The following is a 21,269-nucleotide window of genomic DNA, read 5'->3' as shown; positions in this document are numbered from 1 at the left end:
CCAGAGTGATAATTTAAATACTTCAAAGGCAAATACAGAAAGTTACATTGTTGTGGAAAAATCCTTAGCTATTTTAATGTTGTAGGAAAAAACCTTAGTGATTTTAATATTGAAATATAGCTAATTTAATAATAATGTTAATATTAACATTAAGCCTTAGGTAATCAAAGACCTAAAAAGACATGAAGCACAGGAAATTATCTTGATGAAACAAAATCTCTGCTGGGCGCGGTGGCTCATGCCTGTAATCCCAGCTCTCAGGGAGGCAGAGGTGGGAGGATAGCTTGAGTCCAAGAGTTTGAGACCTGCCTGGGCAATATAGGGAGACCCTGTTCTCCACAATAAAGAGGAAAAAAAATAAAAAAAGACAGACAAAATCTCGATTTTGTAGTCAGATTGCTTAAAAGGTAAAAATAATAATATTAACATTAGGTCTTAGGTGATCAAAGACCTAAAAAGACATGAAGCACAGAAAATCATCTTGATAAAATCTCGATTTTGTAGTCAGCTTGCTTAAAAGGTAAAGGAAAACCTTTCACAATCTCTTGTCAAGAGGAAACCAATACTCCAGTAAAACTTTGCGCCAATGTACTTCTGATATTAAGACTCATCATTCTTTTAATAACATATATAAATACATATTAGCCAGCTTGGCCATACATAACATTATTTTTCCAAATTCCTCTTACACAAACCTTCTATAGCATTCTTGTATCCGTGCATATTTTGTTCTGTACTTTTCCTCTTTCCCAGTATGGAACAGTCTGCTTTAGTACAAAAATTATTCTTTTTCCCATAAGAAAAACATCCTTCACACCTCATAGCTTCACATTCCAAAAACATCCTACTTTCCTGACATACAAAATTATTTATTTCAGTAGTTTTCATTACATATATTGATTAGAATTCTTAACTGTTAGTGATGTTAGTTTCTAGTGAAAACTAGGTAATAAGCAGTTGTGCACTGTCAGTCACACCAGCATTCTATAGACTAGCAAATCTATACTCTTTCATAATTTACAGAAGCATGTTCTTTTTCATAGTATAGTTTTTCAGTGTGTCACAGGACATGTTTACTAACAGACCCAAATATCTTTATTCTTCTGTAATAAGAAGCCAAAAGTAGATAAACTTATGTTTAGCAATTAATGTTTTAGTATTTTATGTAATTTGGAAGTTATCTAGATATTCAATTAATATCTATCATTTAATTTAACTTACTGAAATACTTAGGGTATAAATTGTCAAAGGGATTTGGAAAACTGTTTTGAAGTAGACATAACACCAGATAAGGCCAGCCATCAAGTTAGTTATTATTTATTTTTTGCTAACAAATTTTGTAACAAAGATAACATGAGTGTATTTGACTAGTAAGCATAAGTAAAATAAAAGGTGTATATCACATTATATTTAGTGCTGGTAACTCTAAGGATATGCCTGCTTTAATTAAACCAACAAACTTAAATTAGCTTTCATTTACCAAAGATGATCTGACATCAGATGGACTTGAAAAACATTTGGGTCTGTTTCTATCTTTCTAAAAGTTTAAGGAATACTTAATTTATATAAGTGCTTATTTTTCTTTAAGCCCATTATATATAATTATTAAAAATTTTGATAATACCATCTGGTAATAGAAAAATATCACATATATTTAACATATATATAATCGTACACAAACATACAGGCAGAAGCAGATGCTATAGTTTTCATTCTGAATTTTAGTGATCTGCCAGATATAAAATATCAAACTCAGTAGTTTATAAAAAGGATATTTGGGCCGGGCACAGTGGCTCACGCCTGTAATCCCAGCACTTTGGGAGGCCAAGGCGGGCAGATCACAAGGTTGGGAGTTTGAGACCAGCGTAGCTAACATGGTAAAACCCCATCTGTACTAAAAATACAAAAAATTAGCTAGGTGTGGTGGCATGCACCTATAGTCCCGTCTACTCAGGAGGCTGAGGCAGGAGAATCGCTTTAACCCAGGAGGCGGAGGTTGTAGTGAGCCAAGATCACAACATTGCACTCCAGCCTGGGCAGCAGAACGAGACTCTGTCTCAAAAATAGATAAATAATAAATAAATAAATAAATAAATAAATAGGATATCTGGATCCAAATTGTGTTCCTGAAAATGGGACAAGATTACCCACCCAGATTGCTAAAACTTTACTAGTATTTGTGGAAGACTTTTAAGATTTCTCATTTGTCTTTTGTGAATACTCTTCTAGAGAGACAATTTGCAGTTCATTTAGTCTTCTAGTAGCCTCTGCATACCAATAAAAAAATGCCTCCCAGTTTGTGAAGCATTAGAGATTCCCTTTTATTTAGTGCTTCCTGTAGATGGACAATTTTGAATAAGTTAAAAACTTCCCTGTTGTGGCCACCATAATTCTAAATTGTCTTTGGTAAATATACTCATTTCTCTAGGAAAGCACAGGTTCTGGGTCCATAATGTTTATACATAAAATTAGCTGGAGTTCCAGTTGGAGGAGTTCTTGAATTCCTTAAATTCAGAAGAACCCATGATTTTTTGTCCTTCTAAAATCTTATCTACCTGAGGCCTCTTACTGGACCCAATCCAGTCAGGTTCAGTCTGACTTCCAGAGCCGATCTGGATGAAAAATGCTTAAAGGGTAAAAGTTGCAGGTTTCAGCTCAAGTGGTAACCTTCAAATGCACAATGAGAAACAGTAAGCACAAGGGACCTACCGGGAGGTACCTGTGCCCTGGTTACTTGTTGCTCCTGGAGGTCATCATCAGGGGTCTCCTTCCTGTTCCTCTGCTGAGAACTCTTAAAACGTAGGCACATTAAAAATGTAATGAGTTTATTTGAGCATTCAGCTCAAATTCATGAATTGGGCAACACCAGACCAGAAGCGATCAAGGCTTCACCGAGGTGGCATGAGGGGAAAACTTTTATAAAGTGTTCAAGGAAGCAAAACAAAGACAATATTTGATTGGTTAAAGTGGAAAGTCCTTAGTTAGAAGTTAGTTGGAGGTTTCTAATTGATAAGCGTCTAGTTAGAAGTTAGTTGGTGGTTTTTGATTGGTTAAGCTTAAGCTTCATTCTGCTGTTTACATTGAACTGAGTTTTGATTTGCTCATATAGGCACACAAGGCCCTGGAGCTGTCTTAGCCTAATAGCCTCCCAATTAATTTCTTTTTTTTATTTTATTTTTTTAAAGAGACTGGGTCTCATGATGTTGCCCAGGCAGGAGTTTTATGGCTACTTACAGCACAATCAAGGAACACTACAGCTTTGAACTCCTGGGCTCAAGTGATTCTTCTGCCTCAGTCACCTGAGTAGGACTATAGGTGTGTGCCACCAAACCCAGCTCTTAATTTTTTAACATCATAAAATAATAATAGAAAAGTTCAGTGATTTTTTTTTTTCTTTTTTTAGTACAGCTACCTTAATTTATTTTTCTGATTAAGCTATGCAGGCGCATTGGGGGAAAGGGAGTAGAGCCAGTCAAATACCTAGTCTCAAAAAACTCTATCTACCCTCCTACCGCTGCCCAATGGTAAAACATTTCAAACCCATCGAAGTTCATTTATTTTAAATATTTGATAAGGAATGAGGGGAAACTTGACTGATATGTGACTAGCAAGTGCTAGATGTTTTATATAAATGTAATTTTTTACTACCTCCATACCACATTAATATTGATAATTATACTCTATAAATTGAGTGGTATATGATAGGCATATTTCTGAGTGATCTCATTTACTACTCACAACTGTCCAGTGACTTATATATCATTAGTCCCTTTTTACAGGAAGGAAATAGTCTCAGAGAGATTAAGTAAATATCCTAGTATAACACAAATAATAAATGGCAAAGTGAAGAATTAATGGTCATTAGCTTATTCATATTTATCAGTGAAACAAGAAGTCAGGTGCAGTGACACGTTCCTATAAATCCCAGCCTCTTAGAGGCTGAAGTGGAAGGATCACTTGAGGTCAGGAGTTAAAGACCAGCCTGGGCAACATTGCAAGACCCTGTCTCTAAAAAAAAAAAAAAAATTAACTACAAAATTAAAAAATAAACATAATACATATTTGAGATATTAGGCCAATCAGGATAGCTTAGAACTGATTTATTTCTTTAGCATGGCATTTAAAACCTTCTTTAATCTGATTTTTTTCAAAGAAAAATGTATACACATTTAAACATTAATAGTATGATAAGGATTGGTTCTACCTAAGAATTTGTTATAATGAGTAATATATAATTTATTATAAAAAATAAAAGGCTATTAAGACATCACTGAGATAACTTTAAAGGGAAATAAAATTTATAGTTATGATCTAAATGCTCCTATTGTATTTGAGGATGTGTTCTTAGTCAAAGGAAAATGTATAACTATTTTTATGATGAAGAGTATTCAACTGAAATTTCATACAAAGGTAAATTTATATAAATTGACTGATTTATTTCCTAGATGTTTCTTTCATAAAGATTTTCACATTGGATTAAGAAATAACTTTTCCCAAAGATTCTTGAAATAAATATGCAATCTTTGCCCTCTTGTAATGCAGATCTGACAGGCGCTCAAGATGGAAGTGTAAGAATGTTTGAATGGGGCCATTCTCAAGAGATAACCTGTTTTCGATCTGGTGGCAATTCAAGAGTTACAAGAATGAGATTTAACTATCAGGGAAATAAGGTATTATATAAAAATGTAAATGGTAAAAATAATTTATTGTGTTGGAGGTTTATAAATATCACTAGTTTGGGTTTCTGAAAAGAACAGCTCAGTGGGTAGTAGTAAAGTATTCATCTGTATAGATTTTTTTAAATTCTTCTCAAAGAATACTTCACTTGTTCTTCATGGAAGTATGTTATGTAGGTGTCCATTAAAACTCATTTAAGTGATTCTTAATGACCAAACGATTATCAATTCACCTTATATTACACACTTTTTATTATTAAATGCTCCTACTCTCTTTATCCCTTGGAACCTACTCAACATGTGATCCAGCAGCAAGTAACATCTAGAGCTTATTATTAATGCATATTATTATTCCTTCTCCAGATGTACTGAATTACTGTCTGCATTTTAACCTGATATTGTTGTGATTGTACAAATATTAAAGTTTTTTAAGAGGAAGGGGTACTGCTCCAGAACAGAACATCAGCAAACTACATCCTAGCCACCTGTTTTATAAATAAAGTTTTATTAGACCGCAGTTACCCCCATTCATTATTTTTCTTTGGCTACTTCCTACTACAACAGCATACATAGTTCAGGAGGACAAAGATCTTATAGCTGGCAAAATAAAATATTATATGGCCACCTAAGAAAAAGTTTGCCAGCCCTGCTCTAGAGCATCCTTTACTGTCTTCACTTCTCATAATCCTACTTTGTTCAAACTGTCCCCGCTTTTGACGTTAGACAGCAATCTTTTATTGAACAGTACTCCTTGTGAAACAGGGCTAATTCAGAGGCAGTGCACCTACAGCCAGCCCAAACTGCCTCTTTTTGCTCCTAATATCTTATTAGGCCTCTACAAAATGATTAAAGGGTAAATCAATCTTCTTTTTGTTTTCAGGGCCATGCTTCACCAAAAATTACTCTCACAGACTCTGACTGATGGTTTACCTTGCCTTTTCTTTCCCCTCAGCCTCCCAACCTTAAAATTCTCACATGTTCCTTTTATCATTGTATGCTGCAGCCTTTTTTGTCTACCATGTTTGTCACATGACTGTATTTTCATTTCACAAAAGTCAATATAGTTTTATGTAGTTGTGAAACAAAATTTTGAGAGCTTGTTTCTTAATACCAGTTAGCAACGTTCTTATCTTCTTAATGGGAAATTAAGGGAACTTAGTACAGAAGCCTTTACAATTCTACTGTACTTTCAGTTGTATTCTGTATCAGTATGCTTTTTGTGGTCATGCATTTCCACTTTGGTTGTCAGTTTTATATTACTCCTAACTAATCTCTATACCTGAACCCTTATCTCTCTAATGCATCTTGCCAACATATTATATAACCAAAAACATAGTTGCATGATTACAATATAGATGAGATCACATTATTATTTTTTTCAAGAACCCTTTAAGGCTCCTCATGTCAAATTCTTTAACAAGTATTTAAGACCTTCTATAATGTGACTTTATTTTTCAGCTTTAACATTCATTACAGCCTTCTGCATAGGCCATTTTAAGGCACAAAAAACTGCTTGTCTTTGCCTGCCCAGGTATCTTTGACAGGCAGCCAACTTACTATTCATTCACCTTAGCCTCGATGAAGTCTAATAGCACAACCCCTAAGCATGCTATCTCTTCTAGTAGGGAAGCCTCTTAAGGTAAATGGAAGAGATGACCCATACTGTATCACAATAATTCTGATGAATTTGATATTCAATTATGAATAGAAATACAGTGCCAAAAGCCAGTGAATATTTCAGAACTACTAAGTGTCTGGAAAGGGGTATTAAACAGAATAAATAATAAATAACCTATGAGGACTAATTCCTCAGAGATTCAAGAATATATTACATTTGTAAAACAAGAACGGACTAGCATTAAACAAGGACAGTAGGAGAATAGAAAAGAGTTATTGGAAATTAAAAATATGATTCCCCAAAATGTGGTCAGTGGGGGAACTACTTATTAGAAAAGCTGAACGGCAGAATGGAGATAGTTGAAAATCGGGTTTCTTGCTGGGAAGCACAAATTAAGAAATTATCCCATGATGGTAATAATTTAGGAAATATTTCAGAAGAAAAAATGGAGGAAAAACAGTAGTCAAAGGAATAATAGATATTTCCCCAAACCAAAGAATAGAATATTATAAGAGGAAGGGCCTACCAAGTATTGAGAAACAACACATACCTGCACACATCCTGTTTGTATATCTTTTGGTTTTTAGAGTTAAAGAGAGAATCCTATAAGGTTCTAAAAAGGAGTGAGAATGGAAATGGTTACTTACAACCCACATCCCACCCTGCCACTAAATGTCATTGGCCTATTACAAATAGATAGGAGAACAGTATTCACAGAATTCCGATGGACAAGGAATGGGAACTGAGTTGATGTCCATCCAAACTATCATTCAAATTTGCTGGCAAAATAAACATATTTTTAGGTATACAGAGACTTAACACATTCTATGTGTATACCCTTTCTGAAGAACATACCTAGATCTACTCCAGAAAACATAAGATAAACTAGAAAAAGGAATAGACCTGGGAAAATATTAACAAATATAAAAACAATAGGTTTAATATTCATAATATTCATCCTGTCAGTCAAATTTTTTATAAGACAAATAATAGAGAAATAGATAAAAGATATTAACAGTTTACCAAGAAACTATGCCTGGCCAATAGCCCTCAACCCTCACTAATAATTGAAGAAATGCAAATAAAATGAGACTTACTTTTGTCTGCATAAAATTAACAAGTATTTTAGATTTTGATAATACCCCCATGTTAACTAAAGTGTAAGAAAAATGACTGTCAATTTATATTACCACATAGGATTTAATTTTGGCATAGTCTATTAATTTTAAGTGATGCTCTTTAACAAAACTTTCCCATTTCTAGATGTCTATCCGACATAATTATGCAAGGGTATATGTCTATATAGGAATGTTCAAAGCAGCCCTTTTTATATTAGAGAAAATTGAAAACGATATGGGAAAAGTTTTAAATTATAAAACCACTATACAGTGTAATACTACACACAGCACAAGAATGAGCTAAATGTATGTGTATTTACATGGGAAAGACAGTTACAATAAATCAAAAATGTAATTGTGTAATGGTATTATCCCATTTTTTTAATGCTATATTGTGAATTTTTGAATATTCATAGAAACAAATCTGAAAGGAAACATATCAAATTGTTAATAGATGTTAGGTCTAGAGGCAGAGGAGGGTAGGAGTCCAAAGCCGACATTTGTTTTATTTTATATACTTTATAATAAGCTGCATTATGGCTGGGCGCAGTGGTCACCCCTGTAATCCCAGCACTTTGGGAGGCCAAGGCGGGCAGATCACAAGGTCAGATCGAGACCATCCTGGCTAACACAGTGAAACCCTGTCTCTACTAAAAATATAAAAAATTAGCCAGGCGTGGTGGCGGGCAACTGTAGTCCCAGTCACTCGGGAGGCTGAGTCAGGAGAATGGCGTGAACCCAGGAAGCGGAGGTTGCAGTGAGCCGAGATCGCGCCACTGCACTCCAGCCTGGGCAACAGAGACTCCATCTCAAATAATAATAATAATAATAATAATAATAAGCTGCATTATTTTTATAATCAAAGGAAAAAATTTTTGCTGTCTTATCCTTCAAGATCTGTATCACATACCTCCCTTATTGGATTATTTTGACATCTTACCAATCAGAGTTGCCCTGAGCGCCCATAGAGGAATTATTTTACTTTGGTAATCCTTACGTTATTTTACTTTGTACTCTTGTTCATATGTTTTCCTTATTGTTTCTGAAAGTCCTTATTTTGTCTTTTTGGAAATGAACAGTTTTCTTTCTTATATATGATAAAGTTCTGTCATTTAGCATAATCTGTTAATCCAGTATCCTATTTTTGTAATACTTATAGAGAATATATAGACTGTGCTAGAGGCTAGTATAATAAAATGGGTGTCTGATGTTTGTTGTCTTTATGTCCACCCTGGGATTTTTAAAGTAGTAGCTGAATGGTTTTCTGAAATAGATCCATGTATAGGTGAAGTGAAAAATCAAACGACATACAATCAAATGTTTAAGAGTCAAAATATGAGTGTCACACTGAGGGTAAGGATAAATGTATGCTTTTATATTTATATTAAATACTTTTAAATATTTCTTTCTCTAAGTTTGGAATAGTTGATGCTGATGGATATTTAAGTCTGTATCAAACAAACTGGAAATGTTGTCCAGTTACTGGAAGCATGCCTAAGCCATACCTGGTAAGCCAAGAATTTCTACCTTTAAATAAAATTTGAATTTTCATTTTAAATAAGCCAAGAATATGTATTTGAGACAAGAATTATAGAACTAATAAATAAAATGTAGTCCTGTGTTCTTAGTCACTTTACTGTAAGATTCTGTCCTTGTGTTATGCGAAAATTACCCTGTGAAGCATAAAATTCTAGTCTCTGGTAATTTGGAAAGTTGACATGTATAGAAGCAACATGATGCCCCCAGATACCTATATATCCTATGGATTACTACAGCCCTTTTCTAAGCTCACTAAGCTGGTTATTGTATTATGCCTAAATAGAATGATTACCAGACCAATGCATCTGGTTATTTTTCTGCGATTATCTCTTATGAACAAAGTGAAAAGGACATCCTATAGCTGGTGCTGTTGTTATTTTCCTGTTCATCTCTTTTTTTTTAACAGAATATTGATACATCTCTATTCAGGACTATGCAGGCTTTTATGAACTTTCTATGGCTTCATAGAATACTGAATTTGTATTTTATATTCTTCAGTGAAGCCCTTTATTAGGACTAAGCAATTCCTATCAGAAAAAAGTTAAGAATATAGATTAATCGCTTCTTGGCTTTTTTGCTAGGATCAAATGAAGAATATAGGTTAAGATTCTGGTAATTTGCCCAAGGTTAATTGCTAGAATACAGTACTGATCTTAGTAAACACAATCTAGCGTGGGAGGATTGATTAGGGTACCTTGAAAGAATATTAATACTGTTTCTCATATTTTTATTAAGCCTAAAGATTTAGATGTTTAAGTTTATGTTCTCTAAGGGACTGTTTTTTTTTTTTTTTTTAGCTTTTAAAAAAATAAATTGGTTTAAATTGTGAATGAGTGGCTTTTGGAGATTAGGAGGATTTTGTCTGTTTTAAGGGTACATAATCTAGCACAGCTCCAGTAGTGTTCCAGGGGAAATGGGGAGGTGGTTCAAAGGAATAATCCTTGGTGTGGTGATTTTGGGATACTTAAAAAAATTCATTTTTTATTAAAGAGAAATATCTAAAACATAATTTTGAAGCTTTTATAAATGATGAAACCTCATAATTGTTTGGTAGAATATTGAAAAATGGTATATGTTTTCTAATTTCGATAACTCTTAGTAATTTTTTTCATGTACTTGAATTTTTAAAAGCTTAAATATTTTTGAAAAATACATGTCAATTATTTAACAAAGGTAATTTAGTATCATCTAAAATTCTAGTTTCTATGTTCTAAAACAAAAATTTTCACTATACTAGGGGAAAATCTTTAAGTTTAACCTCCTTGTGTTTTCCTTTGAACTTCTGGTTGAACAAAAGCAAAGAGATTCATAACAGGTCATGACATGTGCCGCCTACTTAAATAGTTCAGGAAAAGTGTGTGTATGTGTGGATGTCTACAAATATGAAAGAGAAGTAGAAGCAAAACCAATGTGACAAAATGTTAAAAAGTTGTTGCATCTGGGTAAAAGGTATATGAAAGTTCTCTGTATTACTTTTATAATTTTTCTGAAGTTCAAAGGAAAAAAAATGATACAGAGGATTTAAGAAAGCCAGAAACTACATGATCACTTTTTGAAGAATACATTTGCTTGGTTATGACATTTTTAGTGAGAGCAGTAACATGTATTGTTTGTAACCATTCCAGACTTGGCAGTGTCATAACAAAACAGCCAATGATTTTGTCTTCGTTAGTTCCTCCTCTCTGATAGCTACAGCTGGTCTTTCAACTGACAATAGGTAAGAGATGATAGCTAAAATTAAAGTATGAGAAAGTATAGCTGAACTTTTTTTTTATTGTTCCTGTCCTTGTGTTTCATGAAAGTTTACTTACGGCTTTAGATACAGTATTTTTATTCTAAAAACTATTATTTATTGGCCATGTTATTCCAGCCCCACCCCCAAAAGCTGTGGTTGTAACAAAGTGTCATCTTCTGCCCTAATGTCTGTCTGCCTCTTTTGATTTCTGTCATATAACTGAGTTCTGAGATCAAGGCCCACTGAGTTTGCTTAGCTTTTATATTTATCCGTAAGGCCTCATTTTGCACTAGAAACAGGATTGTAAGACTATAGATTCTTCAGCTCGTCTTCCGTAGATATTTCTTATGTATGTTGGTCCCCCCACACAGTAGAAATAAATTTTCTTTGTGCTCAAGAAAATTCAGCATCTCTCCTATTATGTATGTCAGTCCAACTGTTAGAGAATCAGTGAATACAAAAAGAAGTTTCCATATTCAGCCTTCATGTATTATTATTTGTAAATGCTTGTTAATCTAAAGTTACTCAAATTTTTAAGTTATAATAGTAGTTTTAAATTTTCTGTAAGACTTGTGGGTCGGGCACGGTGGCTCATGCTTGTAAGCCCAGCACTTTGGGAGGCCGAGGTGGGCAGATCACTTGAGGCCAGCAATTTGAGACCAGCCTGGCCAACATGGTGAAACCCCATCTCTACTAAAAATACAAAAAATTAACCAGGCATAGTGGCGGGGACCTGTAATCCCAGCTACTCAGGGGGCTGAGGCAGGAGAATAGCTTGAACCTAGGAGGCGGAGGTTGCAGTGAACCAAGACCACGCCGTTGCACTCCAGCCTGGGCGACAAGAGTGTGAAACTGTGAAACTCCATCTCAAATGTGGCCAGAGCGTAGTGGCTCATGGCTGTAATCCCAGCACCTTGGCAGGCTAAGGCAGGAGGATCACTTCAGCCCAGGAATTTGAGACCAGCCTGAGCAATATAGGGAGACCCCATCTCTACAAAAAATTTTAAAAATTAGCCAGACATGGTGGCACACATCTGTAGTCCCAGTTACTCAGGACACTGAGTTGAGAGGATTGCTTGAGCCCGTAAGATCGAGGCTGCAGTGAGCCAAGATTCCACCACTGCACCCTTTTTTTATATAAAAATTAATGTCATATAAATTTGTTGGTTACTTGTATTTGTTGTTTTTATAAATTTAAGAACCTTCTGTGATAGCAAGGTTTAATCACACAGTTATATATGACATATTTTTTATTCTGTTAACTTTTTGTGTCACTCAGAAGTAATCTTTTTTTTTTTTTTTCCAGAAACGTATGTTTGTGGGATACTCTTGTAGCACCTGCCAATAGTTTAGTCCATGGTAAGTTTTCAAAGCATTTTATAAATTTTGAAAGTCAGGAAATTCATAAGCTAAGCATTATTTATAAATGGATTTGTTACTAATGACACTTGTATTTATTAACCCATGAGATTTATTTTGCCCATGATGGTAGGATTTGAAAGCAAAAGGATGCAATCTACATAATTAACTCTTCACTATACCTTGATGGGGGGCATTGGGACATAGATAATATAAAAATCATTTGTCTTTACTTTGAATCTGATAGCCAAAGGTTATTGTAAACATGATGTAAACTCAATATTATGTCCCCTCTCACCACTCCTATTCAGCATTGCACTGGAAGTCCTAGCTAATGCAGTAACACAATAATAGGAAATAAAATGTATATAAATGGAAGGGAAGAAACAAAACTGTCTTTATTCACAGAAGACATAATTTTCTGTAAAATATCCCAAAGAATCTACAAAAGAAACTCACAAGTATAGCAAGGTCCCAGGATACAAGGCCAGTATACAGTTGACCCTTGAACAACATAGGGATTGGGATGCTGACCCCTGCACAGTTGCAAATTCTCATATAATTTTTTATTCCCCCCAGAATTTAACTACTAATAGCCTAGTGTTTACTGGATACCTTGTTAATAATATAGTCAATTAACACATGTTTTGTATATGTATTATATAGGAAGCTAGAGAAAAGAAAGTGTTATGAAAATCATAAGAGTACATGCAGTAGTGTACTGTATTTATTGATACTGTAAAGTTTATGTCATCTGTTTACAAGGTGAATTATCCATCTGAAATGGCAGGCAACTACAGCTGCAGACCTTAATTTGTGGTGCATATCAAGCAATTCAACTTTTTTCGTGTAATGTCTTGACTTTTCTCTGCTTTTTGGGAACACTTCCAGCATTACTAGTGGCATGTTGTATGGTTCCCATGGTGTTATTCAAGGTTTACACTATTGCACTAAATACAGTGAAGAATTCACAAGTACCACAGGAGATCACTTTTCACCGCAATATACAGTTTACTGGAGAGAGGACCTGCCCACGTGGAAATGATTAGCATCACACAGCATTTTAAGTGTATACTTGCAACACTTAGGAGCTAACTGCAATAGCAACAGGAGGTGGTTACTAAATTATAACAGTAGTACAGTATGTACTATAATTAATTTTATGCACTTATGATTTCATACTGTATTTTTGTTTACATTTCTTGACTGTCAGTGGCACTACTTACAATCTATATTTGTGTGCGTACGTTTCAATAAATTTAACTTTTTATAAAGATTTATGTATATTTTATGGTAGTAAATGATAAAATAGACTAGCATCTACATGTATTTTATGCATTCATAGCATACTTTTTCATAATTTTTTTGGTATTTCTTGGCTATGTGTGTTGTCTGCAAGTTTTTTCAAATTATCTCAAATCTTTAAAAAATGTTCCAATATATCTATTGAATAAATCAAAAAAGATCTAAATAAATGAGTGATACTCCACATTCATAGATTAGAAGACTCAATATTCTTAAGATGTCAGTTCGTCTTGATTTTATAGATTCAACACAATCCTAATCAAAATTCCAGCATGCTACTTTGTAGATACCAACAAATTGATTCTGAAGTTTATATGGGAAGGCAAAGGAATAGCCAACCAAATACTGGAGAAAAACACACTTGTGGGACTCACACTATACTATCTGATTTCAACACTTACAAGCTACAGTAATCGAGACATTGTGGTATTAGCTTAAGAATAGACTCCGTCTCAAAAAAAAAAAAAAAAAAAAAGAATATACACATAGATCATGGAACAGAATGGAGAGCCCACTGATAGACTCACATATATAGTAGACTTATCTTTAATATGTCACAGAGGCAATTCAGTGGAGAAACGATAGTCTTTTCAACAAATAATGCCAGAACAATTGAGTATCAACATATAAAAAATTGAACCCAGATACAGACCTCACCTTTCATAAAAATTAACTCAAAATGGACCATAAACCTGCATGTAATATGCAAAATAATAAAACTCCTGAAAGGAATGATTTGAATAGAAGTCAGAATAGTGATCGCGTTTGTTGGGGAGGAGAATCGACCATGAAAGGGCATGAAGTTACTGTCTGGGATGATGAAAATATTCTGTACCTTGATCTTAGTGATGGTTACACAGATGTATTCATTTGTCAGTGCTCATCAAGGTATATACTTAAAACGTGTGCATTTTCTTCTGGGAAGTTATATCTCAAAATACTGGTCAAAGTTCCTTCTCTATAATTAATTTTATTTCAAGTCTTACAGTAATAACCAAGTGCTTAGTTTATGCCATGGACTCTACATGATCTGCATATATTAACTAATTTAATCATCAGGAAACCCTATTAGGTTGGTGATAATCTCTTTTACAAATGATGAAACTGAAACTTAAGTAATTCAGCAAAAGCACACATTTAAACCCACACAGAAACCAGGATTGAAACCCAAGCGATCTAACTCCAGAATCCTCACTCTTCATTATGCAATATTCTCCTTAAGCTATATGCAGATTTTTTCCCTAAAATTTGTTAGGCTGGACTCTTTTTTAAAGAAAAATAGTATCGTATTTTTATATTTCTAATACTGATGTGTCTTCAAATTCATGAATCTTTTCTTTTACGAGGCTTAATCTGCTGTTAATCCCGTCCAGTTCCTTTTTTATCTTGAGCCTTGCTGTTTTTAATCTGTTAAATTTTGATTTAGGCCTCTCATGCCTCTACTTAACTTATAATTATAATGGACTTTTACTTTCCTTACCTACTAATTCTGTCATCTCTGTCATTTCTGGGTTAGTTTCAATTGATGGATTTTTCTTCTCCTTATGGGTTATATTTTCCTGCTTTATTACATTCCTGTTAATTTATTATTAGATGCCACGCATTGTGAATTTTACCTCATTAAGTGTCTATTATTTTTGTATTCTGTAAATGTTCTTGAGCTTTGCTCTGGGATAGGTCTAACTTACTTGGAAACAGTTGAATCTGGGAGACCTTGGTTAAACAGGACCAGAGCAACATTTGGTCTAGGGCTGATTTTCCTCCACTACTGTGTCAAATGCTTCTGAGTCCTCCACTAAGGCTGGTATGGAACCAGTTCAGCCAGGGTTCCTCTCCTAGTGCCATGGTCAGAAAACTCTAGGCAGTAAGCTAGGGCAGTTTTATGACCAACCCAGTTTGTTTCCCATCTCTCAGAGATCATGCTTCATTAACTTACATCCAGTGTCTCAAATCATTGGTTTTTATATTTTATTTGATTTTTTAATTGTTTCAGGCAGGAGAGCAAATCTGGTCTATTATTTCACCTTAGCCAAAAGCCAGAAGTCTATGTCTTTTATTGTTAAGTGTTTTTGTTTTTGTTTTAATTTACTTTCAGCTTTTACCTGCCATGACAGTGGAGCCACAGTTTTAGCATATGCTCCAAAACATCAGCTACTAATATCAGGTGGCAGAAAAGGTTTTACATATGCATTTGACCTTTGTCAACGACAACAGAGGCAGCTTTTCCAGAGCCATGATTCTCCTGTTAAAGCCATTGCTGTTGATCCAACTGAAGAGTACTTTGTTACAGGATCTGCCGAAGGCAATATAAAGGTAAACATAGTTGATACCACAACATCTACAAAATGAAAAGAAATCTTCAGAAACCTTAGCTCTTTAATCATGTCGTTGCCATCAGTCTGTTTAAATAATAGTTATATTAACTCCTTTGTAGTCAGCAATGGTAATTGCTATTTAATCTTTCAGTGAATGTAATATTTAACTTGAAAATTTTATATTTTTCATTTGTTTTAAAATATGTTTAATTCATACTAAAACACCAAATTTTCCATGGATATAAACATAATTCAGATATTAGAGTTTGTCTTGACTCATGTTCAGAGTTACATAATTTACTTAATTTCCAGGGGCTGAGAAATGTATTGATAATTTTCTTTTATCCCACCTTGTTCCCCATTTCTTCATATATGTTATTATCCAGTCACTCAGTGCCTAATTCAAGAATTGTGGATAAACCTTGCCTGTAGCAGTCCTTTTCAGAGTCCATTGTGTTGAAAACTTAAAGACAGGTTGTTTAAAATGTTAAGCAGCTTGTTAAAAATGTTAAACAGCTTATTAAATATGCAAATTGCTGGGTCTCATCCCAGAAATACTCAGTCTATAAGTAAGTCCAAGACTCAGGGATCTGCATTTTAATAACACATACCTAGTAATTTTAATGGAGGGTCCTTTGGCCCTGTTTGGTAATTGGTAAGTTAGTTTAGACTAATCCCTATGTTATTTTAATAATCAGCAACCCTAGACTAGAGGGGTTTAGTTTCATTGAATTTATTTATTTAAACACTTACTTAGTAGAATCAGATGGGTTTTTTAGAGCCAGCAAATTATTTTCATAATTCTCATCCAGGAAAAGACTAGAATTATAGAATTTTTAAAAGGCTTTTTCTTAAAATCAAATATATATACACACACACACACACACACACACACACACCCCAACAGAATTATTTTTCTTTAGTTTGAAACTACTTTCTTATTTGAACTGTCTAGTTTAGAATATGCCATAGTTAGGTCGGTTCTTTTTTTTTTTTTTTTGAGACGGAGTCTTGCTCTGTCGCCAGGCTGGAGCACAGTGGCACGATCTCGGCTCACTGTAACCTCCGCCTCCCGGATTCAAGCGATTTCCCTGCCTCTCCTTCCTGAGTAGCCAGGACTACAGGCGTGTGCCACTATGCCCTGCTAATTTTTTTGTATTTTAGTAGAGACGGGGTTTCACCATGTTGGCCAGGATGGTCTCGATCTCCTGACCTCATGATCCACCTGCCTCTGCCTCCCAAAGTGCTGGGATTGCAGGCATGAGCCACCGCGCCTGGCCTAGATTGGTTCTTTAGTTTGTACTTTGATCCTGCGGTTTATTGTTTAATCAAGGTTAAAAAAAAAAAAAAAAGACTTGAAAATATACAATGTATTCATAGGTGGGGTAGTATGAATTTATGAATTTCTTAGAGTAAATAAACGTTTAAAAAAATGATCTCCAGTAAAACCAGGAAATAAGTTGGTTTCGCTAAACCTAAAATAGATGTCCTGAAAGCATTTAAGTTCTTCACATAAGTAAAGGTGCTTATAATTTGCTTTACAAACAGACACATTTATTTTGATAAGGGCTGGAAATACAAAATCTTAGTAAATTAAGTGTCCTGAAATTATAATAATTGACTTTGTCTTATAGTTAAAATATATATTAACTATATATAAACCTTATATATATATTAAACCTATATATAAAAAATATATATAAATATATAAAATATAAAAATATAAAAATATATATTAAATATATATAAATATATATATAATATATAATATATAATATATATAATATATAATATATAAATATATAAAATATAAAAATATATATTAAAAATATAACCTATATATATATTAAAAATATATATTAACCTTTGTCTGGTCAGAGGGCCTCTAGGTGTCAAGTACTTCCCTCTTTCCAGCTGTTCTGATCCCTGGTGAACATTCAATAATATAAAGAAGAGATTACCTTAATGTACAACTATACAGCAAAAGCTCTGCTAAGAGATAGGAAACCTTGATTTTAATCCTTATAGTATTACAAGTTTCTGTAGCATTGTAGACTTAACCTCCTTGTTACCTACATTGTCTCTCTTACTGGATGAATTTTTAAGTATTTTGTGTTAAAGCGATTGGTAAATTACAACACCCTATACAGAATCAAGGTGTTATGATCCTAGGCCTACACAGATTTTTCTCTATTTTTGTTTTGGAAATTCCTTACTGCACAGGAATGCAGGCCTAAAATTTTCATTTGGTTTCTTTTCTTTTCTTTTCTTTTTTTTGAGATGCAGTTTCACTCTTGTTGCCCAGGCTGGAGTGCAGTGGTGCAATCTTGGGTCACTGCGAACTCCACCTCCCAGGTCCAAGCCATTCTCCTGCCTCAGCCTTCTGAGGAGCTGGGATTACAGGCATGCGCCACCACGCCCGGCTAATTTTGTATTTCTAGTAGAGATGGGGTTTCTCCGTGTTGGTCAGGCTGGTCTCCAACTCCTGACCGTAGGTGGTCTCCCCGCCTCAGCCTCCCAAAGTGCTGGGATTACAGGCGTGAGTCACTGCACCTGGACTCGTTTGGTTTCTTAAGGTCATTATCAACCCTAATTTTCCTTTCGTTCTTAATATCTTTCAGATTTGGAGTCTCTCTACCTTTGGTCTTCTCCATACTTTTGTCAGTGAACATGCTCGGCAGTCCATTTTTAGGAATATTGGAACTGGAGTGATGCAAATTGAGACAGGGCCCGCAAATCACATTTTCTCCTGTGGAGCTGATGGAACAATGAAAATGAGAATACTGCCAGATCAGTTTAGCCCTTTAAATGAAGTGTTGAAAAATGATGTGAAATTTATGCTCTAACATTTTTACAATAAGATGTACAATTTATTACCTACATGGAAGTAGTCACCAGATGTAATATACAGTGATCATTCTCTATGCCACAAATTAGCTAATGCTTTCTTGTTTTTATATTTATTTTATGGAGCTTTGCCCTTGATGCACTGATGCCTTAAAAATTAACAAGGTCATTCAGAAGTAGATTACATTGCCTAAAGTAGAATGTGTAAGTAATGCTGTAATAATACATATCATAGTATATTATAATCAGTATGTCATAGTGTTAAAGGTGTTTTGTTTTCTTATTGATACTCTTCCACAGGCATCTCTGCATGAATTTCTTCCACAGTAAAAATACCTTTTTTGAAAAGGCAATTGTACATAATACTTATCCCTTAATTCACCACACTCTCACTTCCTTTATTAGCCTTATACATCTCAAACTCTTTTCTTAATGATAGACATTTGAGTAAGAATGAAAAAAATAATGAACATCTTCATTAAAATTGTCATTGAGATGTCAGTGATAAATGAGCCAGATGGCTCATTATGTAAGGTTTTCATCAGTTTCCCCTCTGGAGCCCAAGTTATATGTATGTATACTGTGTGTGTGTGTATCTTACATATCTTATTTGAACTTAGTTGTACATATTAGCGAAAACTGGTTTTTCATGTGTTTTTGTGCCATAACAACTACGGCCACTAGAATAACTTTTTTTTTTGCAACTGTGCTTTTCATTTTTAAAAAATTTTTGAATTCCCATCCTAATTTTCAAATAAGTTTCAAGGAGACTTTCAGGATTATTGTTTTAAAGATTAGATTTAGTCAAATAAGTCTTAGCAGGCAATAAAGTTTCTGTGGTGGCATATATCATATAAGACACTTAAAGTAAGTTTGTGAATTTGTCAACTTTTGGAGCATCAAACATATCTTACTTAAATTTTATTTTATCTTATTTTTAGGTGCTTTTAATCTCAAAATTCTGAAAAGCTTATAGCAGTATTTTCAGAAACAAATGTGAAAACAGTCAAATTAAGTAGATACTATTTAGAAATGTAAAATACTCTCCAGATCTACCATTAATAGAAAATAAACTAAACCTTATATTTTATTTTTGCCAAAATATTTTATTATAAAGTATGACCAAAATATTTAAAATGCACAATGCTTTTAACTTAAATGTGCTAACCCTGTTTCTGTCTGTTTTGTGCTGTACCTTTTCTGATTCAGAATTATAGAAAACTTGATAAATACTTGATTTTAACCAATGAGACTACAGGCAGATGAGACTAAGTGTTTATGGGACAATTATATACTATTTAACTTAAATATATTTTGTTTAATAGGAAATATATAATAAGAGCATTTTATGTAATAAAATGTGGGCAATGATTATCTTGGAAATTAAAGAGTCAAAGCAAAGAAATGAAGGGCTGACAAAATGAATTTTGTAATATCCTCAGGATACTTTTATCTTAAAAGTATGTTTGTAAATTGTATTTCAACAATTTTAAATGTGTTGAGCAAGTTGCAGTGAAAACACTGTCATTATGTAGAGAGTTTATATGCACATAATAACCTGTACCTATAAGTTGTGCAATAACCATACGTGACTATTTTGCCATGGAGAAATCTGACAGCATTGCAAACAATAATATTGTTTGATGTAGTTAATCCTAAGTTATTTTTCAGCAATTTCTTCACAAATCAAGATTCAAACAGCTTTAAATACTTTCAATGAGATAAAATATTTACTATTATGCTTATTAGAACAAAAGGTGTTAAGGATGAACTAAATATTTTAATTGAGCGTTTATATGGATAATCATACATTATGTAAGCCCATATGTATTTACATCCAGAGTCATAATATTTTAAATAAACAATCATGCAGAAACTTTTTTGGGGGATATACTATTGTTTTAAGATCTCTGCCAATTTAGCTGACTTAAAATATGTGACATTTTAAAATCAAGAATTTCTATATTTGTATTTGGTTAATATAAGGAGGATGGAATAACTTTCCCAAATAGCCTGTTCTTTTCTACAGTCTTTTTAAGTTGATAGGTAAGCATTATTAAAGGAAGGTGGGAATAAAAATTGTTGAAATGTTTAAGTATAAAATGATGTACATATATGTAAAATTTCATTATCCACATTAATGGAATAGATACATCAAAATACATTTTTTAATTGTGTGTTTTCTAAGAATGTGGCTTTGTGATCATATAAGGATTCACAGCATTAACAAATCTTATTTTCTGAAATACAGGATTTTTCTTAACTAAAACCATGGAACAGTCATCTCCATCCTCCTTTCTTGCTCTTTGCCCTTGCCCTCCCTTTGAAAAAAAAAAATTATTTTTTAAAAAAATTGCAGAAATTTTTCACATTGGTCTCAACAATGGAAACACAATACAAAGACACATTCAAAGAAAAGCCTATACAACCTTAGGGTGGAAGTGATCTTTTAACAAGATTGGAAACACAGACATATTTTACTTAATAAAAAATTTAAATGTCATATGGCAGGAACCACAAAGTTAAAACAACAAGTAGACTAGAAGAAATATTTGTATAGTAATAGGAAACATGTCAGTGTCCCTGTATACAAAGAGAAGTTTAAGTTATTGGAGAAGTGGTCAAACTGTGAATAAGCAATTCACAGAACAGGACATTGAAAAAGTCAACAGATACAAAGTATGTTCATCTTCATTATAAGGGCTAATGGAATGTTTTTTAAAAAGTATTATTGTAATACTAGTTTTTATCAGGTTG

General features: G+C 33.6%; 1 protein-coding gene across 5 annotated transcripts in view; it reads left to right on the top strand.

Moving 5' to 3' along the window:
• Window positions 1-20,392, top strand: part of DMXL1 (Dmx like 1) — a 181,779-nt gene extending 161,387 nt beyond the window's left edge. For all 5 annotated transcript variants that reach the window (XM_038008726.2, XM_038008720.2, XM_008014213.3 and 2 more), the window contains 6 exons: window positions 4,543-4,670; window positions 8,828-8,920; window positions 10,577-10,668; window positions 11,993-12,045; window positions 15,446-15,663; window positions 18,287-20,392. In XM_038008726.2, coding sequence (XP_037864654.2) covers window positions 4,543-4,670; window positions 8,828-8,920; window positions 10,577-10,668; window positions 11,993-12,045; window positions 15,446-15,663; window positions 18,287-18,511 — 809 coding nt within the window. In that variant the 3' untranslated portion in view covers window positions 18,512-20,392. The remainder of the gene's footprint in view (window positions 1-4,542; window positions 4,671-8,827; window positions 8,921-10,576; window positions 10,669-11,992; window positions 12,046-15,445; window positions 15,664-18,286) is intronic.
• Window positions 20,393-21,269: the final 877 nt, after the last annotated feature.

Source organism: Chlorocebus sabaeus, chromosome 23 (assembly GCF_047675955.1).
Source record: "Chlorocebus sabaeus isolate Y175 chromosome 23, mChlSab1.0.hap1, whole genome shotgun sequence".
Classification (NCBI taxonomy): Eukaryota; Metazoa; Chordata; class Mammalia; order Primates; family Cercopithecidae; genus Chlorocebus; species Chlorocebus sabaeus.
This window is presented reverse-complemented; position numbering and strand designations above follow the sequence as displayed.